This window comes from Astyanax mexicanus, chromosome 11 (assembly GCF_023375975.1).
Source record: "Astyanax mexicanus isolate ESR-SI-001 chromosome 11, AstMex3_surface, whole genome shotgun sequence".
NCBI classification, from domain to species: Eukaryota; Metazoa; Chordata; class Actinopteri; order Characiformes; family Acestrorhamphidae; genus Astyanax; species Astyanax mexicanus.
In genome coordinates, this window is record NC_064418.1 from 44,503,747 (window position 1) to 44,515,000 (window position 11,254).

The following is an 11,254-nucleotide window of genomic DNA, read 5'->3' on the forward strand; positions in this document are numbered from 1 at the left end:
CTTCATTTATTTTTGCTGAATCAACCCTTTTTTTTTAGTGACCTTTACTTAAATTCTGCATACAATACTACCTAATTAGTGTAATTAGTGTGCTTGGAGTTTACCTGATTATCCTCTGCTTGTAAGGTAGGCTGGATTTAAGATACTTTTAGCTTAATTCTGTTAGAACTGTTTAGGTAATCTTGTGACCAGTGGACCAGCACCTTCATACTTGATGGCGATGGTCAAAGCCAGATCTGCACCAAGAGCTCTTAGAGCTTCCAGTACGACTCGGCTCGAACCTCCATCACTCAAAACACACAGAAAACAGACATCCGGACTCTTCTCTGTGCTGGAGCACCAAGGTGGTGGAATGAACTTCCACTGGATGTCAGAACAGCAGAGTCACTCGCGGTCTTCAAACGTCGACTGAAGACTCATCTTTTTAAAGAGTTCCTAAACTAAAAAAATAAAAAAAATAAATAAAAAAGCTTCCTACGGTTCTAAACATGATTAAGTTCTATGTATCTCTTGATCCTAGTCTACAAACTAGCTTTGGATATCTGAAGTAACTTTGAAGCACTGTTGTAAGTCGCTCTGGATAAGGGCGTCTGCTAAATACCGTAAATGTAAATGTAAATGTAATTACAATTACTTAATTTATACAACATTACTCAGATAATTTATGATACATAATGTATTATAATTCCTGAAATGTAAATATGTTTAGTTAAAACACACATTCAAATATTCACATAATTTCAAAGATTTATTCAGTAAACAGACCAAGTCTCACTGTCTCAACACATGGATGGCATGTAATACATTCTTGGATTAATATACTAAAAAGAATGTATTACTTGCCATCCATGTGTTGAGACAGTGTGTTTTAACTAAATCTACTGGTTTTCTACCAGGTCTTCCATGGGTGTTAGAAGCCCAATTTTCTCTGTATCTTTAAATGTGTTTTGAATGTGAATCATGTGTTGGTTCTTCTTAATTCTGAAATAAATGAGCTCTGTAGAAACATCCAAAAAGGTTAAATCTTGTACTTAATGACCATTTTGACTGGAAATAAAATAAAGGGAGATTAATCTGTGGACATTTGACTGTACTCTATACATTAACATTTAGTTCAAAATGTGAAACTCATATATTATATAGATGCATTACACACAGAGTGATCTATTTTAAGTGTTTATTAATTTTATCGTTGATGGTTTACAGCCAATAAAACCCCCTAACAATCAGTATCTCAGAAAATTTGATTATCATATAAGACCAGTTGGTACTTTTGGCAGTGTTTTTGGGCAGTGTTTCAAGTCCTGCTGGAAAATGAAATGTGCATCTGCACTAAAATTATCAGAAGTGGAAATATATATATTTTTTTTAATGCACCTGTATATGTGAATGCATGTGATTCCTGGTAGGGTTGCTTGCCTGTTCAGACTTACATGGACAGTTCCAGCCAGACACCGCAGGTCATGATCATAACCTTCCACTGCACTGTCCACTGTGGGTGGTAATAAATACTTTCTATTACAAGTGCATCTGCACCCACTATTAGACCAGATCACTCCAACTTCCACAATTCATATTACTTTGCCATGAGGGCCTTCTACATCACAAGTTATCACAAGATAACACCTCACAACTTATTCGAGTGTGTGTGAGGGTGTTCCCAAGCTGTCCCATGACTTTTGGCATGCCAGGGTACCTTGCATGCATTTGTGCGTCCATAAACAGTACGTATTTATGCTAGTTTGTGTACTGTGTGTTTATGTGCGTCGGTCTGTAGAAGGCTGTGTGAAAATATGTGTGTATACATGCGTCTCTATTTGTGCACAAGTGTGAGTGTGTGTGTACAATGTGTGTGTGTGTGTGTGAAGCCGCAGTCACTGCTCTGCCTGAAGCAGGGCGATGTCCTCACTGCACTTGTTTCTGCTGTTTCTAGGTAACGGCGACTGCTCTCCTAGGAAGGAAAACTCGAGAATGCTGGTGGACCTGTCGCTCAACGCACCCAACGGCCAGCATTCCCAAAGCCCCAGCTCTCCAGCCCGTGAGTCTCCTCCCACACACAAATACACACACACACACACACACACACAAACACACACACTCCCATAATTACCCCAGCTCAACAATCCCCACACCCTCTGTTCCTCAGGGTGCTCCACACACTGCAGTGCTTTTATTTATTTATTATTATTTTTTTTTTTTCACTTGCTCGTACTTACCTTAGTTACCCTCAGCGTAAATGATTTATTCAGCCTGGGTGGAATTTAGAGCAGCAGTCTGTGGCTTATATTTGCTCTTTAACCCCTTAAAATTGTCTGGGCATGCTGTAAAAAAAAAAAAAAAAAAAAAAAAAGCATGCTGTAATTTCATCTAGCAGAGTGATTTATTTTATAAGTAGAGAATTTCAGTGTAAAATACAGATGATACAGGATTTAATACACTCCATATTTAGCTTCTAATAAGTTGAAGAGAAGATGTTCGTTGCTGTAATTTGAGTTTGAGAGAGACAAAGTTGACCATGTTTGATTCAAGTGGATAGAAATGGACATTATTTGAATCTGCTAGTTGTTCTTTATATTGTGTTTAAATTCCATGATGAACGAACCATCTTTCTTTTACTGTGAACCTAATATATTAGAGATACAAAGGTTTTTTTTTGTAATCTAGAAGACAATATAAAAATACAAATACAATATGAATATATACTCATACAGTGCATATATATAAATATATATATATATATATATATTTAAAACAATATACTGTATATTTATATATATATATATATATATATATATATATATATATATATATATATATATATATATATATATATACAGTATATTGTTTTAAATATGACTATTGCAAATATGCATAAGTTCAATAGTCACATCACTGGACATGCAATGAGAAATACATTTTAGAAATAAAAGTTCACTCAAAATTACATGTCGTTTTTGACGATTTTTGACAATTTTTGACGATTTTTGTTGATTTTTAGTTTAGTACATAATTTGAACAGACAAACTGTCCCTTATATTGGGCCAAAATTTCTTGATGAATGGATCAATTGAAATATTTCAAAATGACCTGAAAAGCCTGGAAGCTCACAACATTGACTTTGAATATGGTATCTACCAAATACCATTTATGTCACTCAGTTATTAATGCATAGACTGTGTTATTAATATCATGACATGTTGAATCAGGGTTGATTCAATATATATCGCACAATATCAAAGAACAAAATATCGCAATATATTTTGTTTAAATGTCTGTATTCTACTTACCTCCACTGATGTGTCAAAAATCAGAATTTAGCAGATAGCAGAATTTAAATTGATCTAGAATTGTTACCTTATTAAAAAATGGATGGAGAATGCCTATGACTGTATACATTGTGAGGTGCTTTCTTGTGAGTAAGTTTAAACTCAGTGGGGTTAAACAACATCATGCTCATGGGTGAAGGTTCGACTGAGGACTGAGATCTGATAGCTGGTGCAGATTAAATGGAATTATTGAGGGTGTTTAACATTCCTTACCAATAATTACCACCCACAGTGGACAGTGCAGTGAGTGATAATGATTGTGACTGGTGGTGTCTGGCTAGAATTGTCAGTGAAAACAAATAAGTAACTCATCTGCATTCAATTCAATAGACTACCCAGACTTATCTCACAGGTCAGGGACGGGCCATGTTCTTTATATTTAATATTGTATATTTTTTATATATTTCATATTTTTACCCTGACTTTCATTGTAAGACAGTTGTAGGGTTTTTTTCCTCTGTAATTTGTCATTTTGTAGATATAAGGTTTTTTTTACATGATCATGACAGTTCAACTGACTGTGACATTGCATTTAAGCATTTCAATCGAATATCAAAACAGCATCCAGTTACTTAAAATCCAGCACTTTTAAAGGTTATACTTCAAGGTTCCTCCGTATAAAAAGACCAACAAAAATGCAGAACTGAGTGAGCATCAGCGAGCAGCACAATATATCGCTTGACATCGTTTGAAAAAAAAAGAGACCACCTTAAAAATAAGGAGTTTTGTTGATTTTAACAAACTAAAAACATCTGGGATATAATCAAGAAGAAGATGGATGATCACGAGCCATCAAACCAAGCTGAACTGCTTGAATTTTTGCACCAGGAGTAAAGGCATAAAGGTATCCAAAAGCAGTGTGTAAGACTGGTGGAGGAGAACATGATGCCAAGATGCATGAAAACAAAAACTGTGGAGTTATTCCACCAAATATTGATTTCTGAACTCTTAAAACTTTATGAATATGAACTTGTTTTCTTTGCATTATTTGAGATCTGAAAGCTCTACATCTTTTTTTTTTGTTATTTCAATCATTTCTCATTTTCTGTAAATAAATGCTCTAAATGAGAATATTTTTATTTGGAATTTGGGAGAAATGTTGTCTGTAGTTTATAGAATAAAACAACAATGTTCATTTTACTCAAACATAAACCTATAAATAGCAAAATCAGAGAAACTGATTCAGAAACTGAAGTGGTCTCTTAATTGCTTTTCAGCATTTTAATCGAATATCAAAACAGCATACAGTCACTTAACATCCAGCACTTCTAAAGGTTAAACTTCAAGGTTCCTCCGTATAAAAAAGACCCAAAAAAAGCAGAACTGAGTGAGCATCAGCGAGCAGTGCATTGAGGAAGGGCTCTTATCTGAGCGAGTTAAAGAGCACAAAGCAAAAGAAGGCTTAAAATAGTGGTCATCTTATCTTCGCTCTGATGGGACAAGATTGTGAGAGTGTGACTTCTCCCTTCCTCAAACGCTGAGTAAAATAGGAGGAGCTGAGGCTCCGTTTGGGGCTTGTCATGGTGAGCTGGTATACTGAGAAAAGGGAAGCTGTCAGCGTCTGAGGGACACGCACACCACCATCCCAGCCTAGCATTGGTCAGGGTGCAGAGAAAGTTGAGAAATGTCGTACCGAGTAAAGAGAAGTCATGGCAGTTCGCTGTGTCACAATTCCTCCATGGATTTTGCATGCATGGGTCAGTGTGGTTTGTGTTGAGATAGCGGCCAAACTACCGTAGCACGTTAGATGCTTCTGGAAGATTACAGATGCATTCAGAGAAGCAGCAGAGATGAAGACTTAAGTTGACTTAAAAAGACTTAAAAAAATGAGAGACCACTTCAGTTTCTGAATCAGTTTCTCTGATTTTGCTATTTATAGGTTTATGTTTGAGTAAAATGAACATTGTTGTTTTATTCTATAAACTACAGACAAGATTTCTCCCAAATTCCAAATGAAAATATTGTCATTTAGAGCATTTATTTGCAGAAAATGAGAAATGGCTGAAATAAAAAAATAAAGATGCAGAGCTTTCAGACCTTAAATAATGCAAAAAAAAAAAAAAAAAAACAACAACAACAAGAGCTCAGAAATCAATATCTGGTGGAATTATCCAGGATTTTAATCACCGTTTTCATGCATCTATGCATCTTGGCATCATGTTCTCCTCCACCAGTCTTACACACTGCTTTTGGATAACTTTGTGCTTTTCACTCCTGGTGCAAAAATTCAAGCAATTCATCTTGGTTTGATGGCTTGTGATCATCCGTCTTCCTCTTGATTAAATTCTAGAGGTTTTAAATTTGGTAAAATCAAAGAAGCTGTATAGTAGACTGTACATTTAGTCAATTAAGTGACTGAGCGCACTAAAGTTGACTCTGATTGGTGTGTAGAACGTTTTTAGGTTGGCAAGGTGTGTTGTGATGCTTGTTGCTATCTTACACCCTAACAACAGTCTATTTTCACAGCTTGTGCCATTAAAATAGTGTCATAGTTTAAGAATAAATCTACACTGATGGGCGTAGTGGTCCGGAATTGAGGGAAATACGCGCCACTGACTGATTAAAACCCTGACAACAGTCAGTACCATGTAGGAGCATGCAAATCCAGCTTTTACATCAACAATAAACACAATAAAAAATAAAATAACAATGCTGTTCCCTTAAATGAGCTGCTGATGTAATCACTGCGATGATAAGACACGAACGCGCCAAAGTCAGAGCTCACCTGGCTCTTAGAGGGAATGACAACTGGCACACTGATTGGTTTATTTCAGAATTTATTTAGAATTAGCTGGTTAGTTAACTTATTTGTTGTGCCCTCACTATACCAAATACACAAACATTATACCCTAAATCCAGCTGTGTGATGCACAATTAACAGGATTCAGTATCAAATCTGACTCCCTGGCAGAACCTGATGGCGCAATCAAAGTGTAAAGTGTAACATATTAGTTATGTTTATAAATACAGGTAGATACAGGAAAGTGGTGTCAATGGGACACAGTGGTAGTCAGATTACACTACAACACCAGTTCCTGTAATTGGTCAAAACATCTGAAACATCTAGAAAAATGTTGTTTTCACACTATAAACTAACCAGACCATGGTTTGTCTGATCTGGACTGAGACTAGATACTTTTATGTCAAACCTTTGCTCTGAATTGAGGTTTAGATTGTTGATTCAGACCTGGACTTGTGTCAGTTGTTGACTTGCAACTTGCAAACTCCCTTATTTGCTAAATATAGGCCAATGCATATATTGGCACCAATACCAATACTATTAAGCTTGCAGTACTCTTGCATGCTCTGCTGATGCAAAAAACCCATTGATTCCATTAAGCTACATTTATTTAGGACAATATATGGACAAACATATTGGGAAATGTCCAAGAGGATTTAAAAAAAAATGTTTATTTTGCTTTTCTTGGAAATGTGAAGGTTATGTATTGGATGGAGCACCATCACTCCAGAGAACCCAGTTCCACCAAGTTTCTTAAATCATTATTTTAAACTTTAGGTCTTCAGACCTTTTAGAGCTACTTCAAACTCATATATCTCTATTTCCTAATAAGCACAGAAGTGTTTTTTCTACAGCATAGCTCAGTGAACCAATTGAAACACCTTCATGTTTAAGTTAACCCAGATCTCCCGATAGATAAACAGTTGAAATCCACTAAAGAAGAAGGTCACGGATTCAGAATTGCACCTCAGAGTCTTGAGACGTGACTTGGCCTTTCGTAAAGTGACATATGAGCGTTTCTGGGAATCGATCACTGTTTCAGATAAATGGCGCTATACTGTACGCTGTAAATGATCAGCTGTTCAGCAGTAAAACTGCTACATTTGAGTCCCCGTTAGATTGCAAACATGTATATTTGAGTCATATGACTCAAGTTCGATTTGGGTCATAAATTATATGACTTGAGACTTGACGATAAAATTTAATAAAGACTTGTGACTTGACTTTTACTTGACTTGAGACTTGAGCTTGAAATCAGACTTGAGCTTGGACTCAGACTTGGGCTTGAATCAGACTTAGGGTTGACTTGAGACTTGACTTGGCAAAATCAATGAAGACCTGTGACTCGACTCTGACTTAAACTTCAATGTTGGCCTTGAAATCAGACTTGGGCTTAGAATCAGACTTCAGCTTAGAATCAGACTTGGGCTTGAAATCAGACTTGGTCTTAGAATCAGACTTCAGCTTAGAATCAGACTTGGGCTTGAAATCAGACTTGGGCTTGAAATCAGACTTGGTCTTAGAATCAGACTTGGGGTTGAATCAGACTTGGGCTTGAAATCAGACTTGGGCTTGAAATCAGACTTGGTCTTAGAATCAGACTTGGGGTTGAATCAGACTTGGGCTTGGAATCAGACTTGGACTTGAAATAGGATTTGGGCTTGAATCAGACTTGGACTTGAATCAAACTTGGTGTTGGAATCAGACTTGGGGTTGAATCAGACTTGGGCTTGGAATCAGACTTGGGCTTGAAATAGGATTTGGGCTTGAATCAGACTTGGTGTTGGAATCAGACATGGACTTGGAATCAAACTTAGGCTTGGAATCAAACTTAGGCTCGAATCAGACTTGAGCTTGAAATAGGATTTGGGCTTGAATCTGACTTTGGTTTGAATCAGACTTGGGCTTGGAATCAGACTTGGGCTTGGAATTAGACTTGGGCTTGAATTATTGTTTAAATCAATTGAAATAGCACAAAAACAGCAATAGCATTTACTAAAAATTAATAACAAAGGCATAATAACTAAGCATTTTAAGGCTTGCTTAAAAATAAATTAGCCTTATATTATTTGAGTAAAACCAACATATCCAGGCCTTGATTGGTGTTAAATATTGATTAGTTGAAGACTTGGGACTTGAGTATCAAGACTTATTTGTTAAATTCCACCTCTGCCATATATCCTATATACTCCATACATTTGCATCCTTAGTTCTGCATTGTGTCATATATATATATATATATATATATATATATATATATATATATATATATATATATATATATATATATGAGAAAGTAATATACCCAAAACAAGACACATGCTAACATGCTAAATATGAGAATACTGAGAAATTAGCTCATGGTTTCATAAATTCTAGATTAAGATACTCTAGGCTACCACTGCTGTCTCTCTAAATAGCCTCCAACTAGCCCAGAACGTGGCAGAGCCCAGAGCGAGTCACTCACCAAGAAAAGAAAGTCTGAATAAATAACTCTGAGTGTTTTAATTTTTCTACACTGTTTAAAAGGTTCTGCATATGACTTGTTTTAGAGAGTAGGGTGTGGACAGCAGTTCTGGTTTGCCTATTCCAGTTTATGAACCTTCAGGTCATCTATGTATTTTAATACATATCATCACTTCTATCATGAACTTGTTGTGTCTTTGAAGTACAGTGATGTTTAATTACAGAGCTTATATTTAAGATCTGCTAAAATATCATTTTATTAAATGGACTCATAATTATTGGTATAGGATTACTGAGAATATTGGAATGTTTTGTGTATAGTATGCATAAATAAGTGTCAAATATGAATTATTCATATTTTCAGTATCCACTTTGAATTCTTCAGCGTTCCATATGAATATTCCAATACATACTACTGATGTTGTAGTATCCACTATGATTTTTTTCTTTTTTTGTATCCAGCCTTATCCTTCAAGATTCAGTTCAAATGATGCAGTATCCATTATGATATATCCAGAACGTCTTATGAATTATTCAATTTCTACTATAAAATATTTAGAATCCACTATAAATTTGATCATGTTCTGTTTTTGCACTTTCTAGATCATTATCTACTATTAATTTCACTATTCATTGCTCAGTGTCCAATATAATCTTTTTAGTATCCAGTATGAAGTATTCAGTATCTCGGGATCCAATTTGAAAGATTCAGTATCCATTATGAAATATACATATGTCCCAGGATTTATTTAATATCTACTTTGACTTGCTCAGTGTCCACTATGAATTATTAAGCATCTACTAAAAAAAAAAAAAAATCAGTATCCACTATGGACTGTCCATCGTGTCATTTTTTCGCACTTTCTAGATCATTATCCATTCAGTATCTACTATGATTTTTTTTTTCAGTATACAGCCCTATCCTTCGGGATCAAATGATTCAGTATCCATTATAAAATATCCAGTATGTCATATAAATGATTCAATATCTACGTTGACTTGCTCAATGCCCACTATGAATTATTAAGCATATACTATAAAATATTCAGCATCCATTATGAATTGTTCACTTGATGCACTTGATTATTTTTTTACAATTCATTTTTTTATGTCCGCTATGATGTATTTAAATATTGGTTATTCAATACTAACTATTAATTGTTCAGTATCCAATGTAATCTTTTTAGTGTCCAGTATGAATAATTCAGCATCTAATATGAGTTGTTCAGTATTCATATACAGTAAATGCTACTAAATGTTAATTTCACTCCCAAAAAGCTCCCAAAACACTATCGAATAGAGCACCATTATATTCTACTTCACTGCACTGTATACAGCTCTGTAAAAAATCAAAGACCACTTAAAAATTATGACTTTCTCTGATTTTACCAAATTTAAAACCTCTAGAATTTAATCAAGAGGAAGACGGATGATCACAAGCCATCAAACCAAACTGAACTGCTTGATTTTTTGCACCAGGAGTGCAGGCATAAAGTTATCCAAAAGCAGTGTGTAAGACTGGTGGAGAAGAACATGATGCCAAGATGCATGAAAACTGTGAAAAACCAGGGTTATTCCACCAAATATTGATTTCTGAACTTATGAATATGAATATTAACTTTTATTTTGTTATTTCAGCCATTTCTCATTTTGTAAATCACTATTTTTATTTGGAATTTGGGAGAAATGTTGTCCGTAGTTTATAGAATAAAACAAATATGTACCTATAAATAGCAAAACCAGAGAAACTGAAGTGGTCTTTTTCCAGAGCTGTCAGTCTGTGACTGAATTGGATTTTGCTCCATTTATGTCTTTATTAAACGTAGGATATGTTACACTGGATACTGAAGCAATCATGTTATGACCTATGCAGTGCGCAATATAGGGAATAGGGGACCAACTGACATTAAGCCCAGTAGTAGTTAAGGATTCAGGGTGGAGAAACTGGAAAAACAGTGTATAATAATAATTACACACTGGCCTTTGCCTTCAGCACTCCCTATAACCTGTGACATTTGACCTCTGCCATTTATGCTCTGTCATTAAGCTCTTGGAAACTGGAATGTAGTTTCAGCCGATGTAGCATCACTTTGCTACAAGCAAAATGTCCCTGTGGCAAACCAGAGAAACAAGGCTGTTTTCTCAATTTCCCTTCAAGTACATGGCAGATTTGGATACACCTTCTCATTCAATGGTTGCTGTTTTTTTTCCTACATTGTAAATTAATAATGAAATCATCCAAATTATGAAGGAACGCATAAGGAATCATATAGTAACTATGTTTCTGAGGGTGGAAACTATGTTGAACTTATTCTTTGCAACAGAGAAAACTCTTGCTCTTCCTTACGTAAGGGTAGTCCTGATGAGAGCCAGTTCTATCATAATATTTTTTATCATCTTTTTGACTGCAAAGATTCACAAAGAAAAAGATTTACTTTTAAAGTTCTTGAAATGTTGAGTAGTTCTTGCCATAATTTGAATTAGAACATTACTCAAATAGAGCTATTCACTGTGTACCAACTCTGCCTGATCACAACTTTACAACTGATGCTCTCAAACACTTGATTAAGATGCAAGAAATTCAAGTAATTAACTCTTGACGAGTTCAGCACAGCTGTTAACTGAAAGCCTGAATTCCAGGTGACTCTACCTCATAAAACTGACTGAGAAAAAGCAGCCAAGATGTGCAATGCTGTCATCTAAGCAAAATAATCTAAAATAT

The 11,254-nt window shown here is 35.3% G+C and overlaps 1 protein-coding gene across 1 annotated transcript in view; it reads left to right on the forward strand.

Moving 5' to 3' along the window:
- ikzf2 (IKAROS family zinc finger 2) overlaps positions 1 to 11,254 on the forward strand; it is a 94,506-nt gene that overhangs the window by 27,136 nt on the left and 56,116 nt on the right. Inside the window, exon 3 of the mRNA XM_007253251.4 lies at positions 1,934 to 2,038. Coding sequence (XP_007253313.3) covers positions 1,934 to 2,038 — 105 coding nt within the window. The remainder of the gene's footprint in view (positions 1 to 1,933; positions 2,039 to 11,254) is intronic.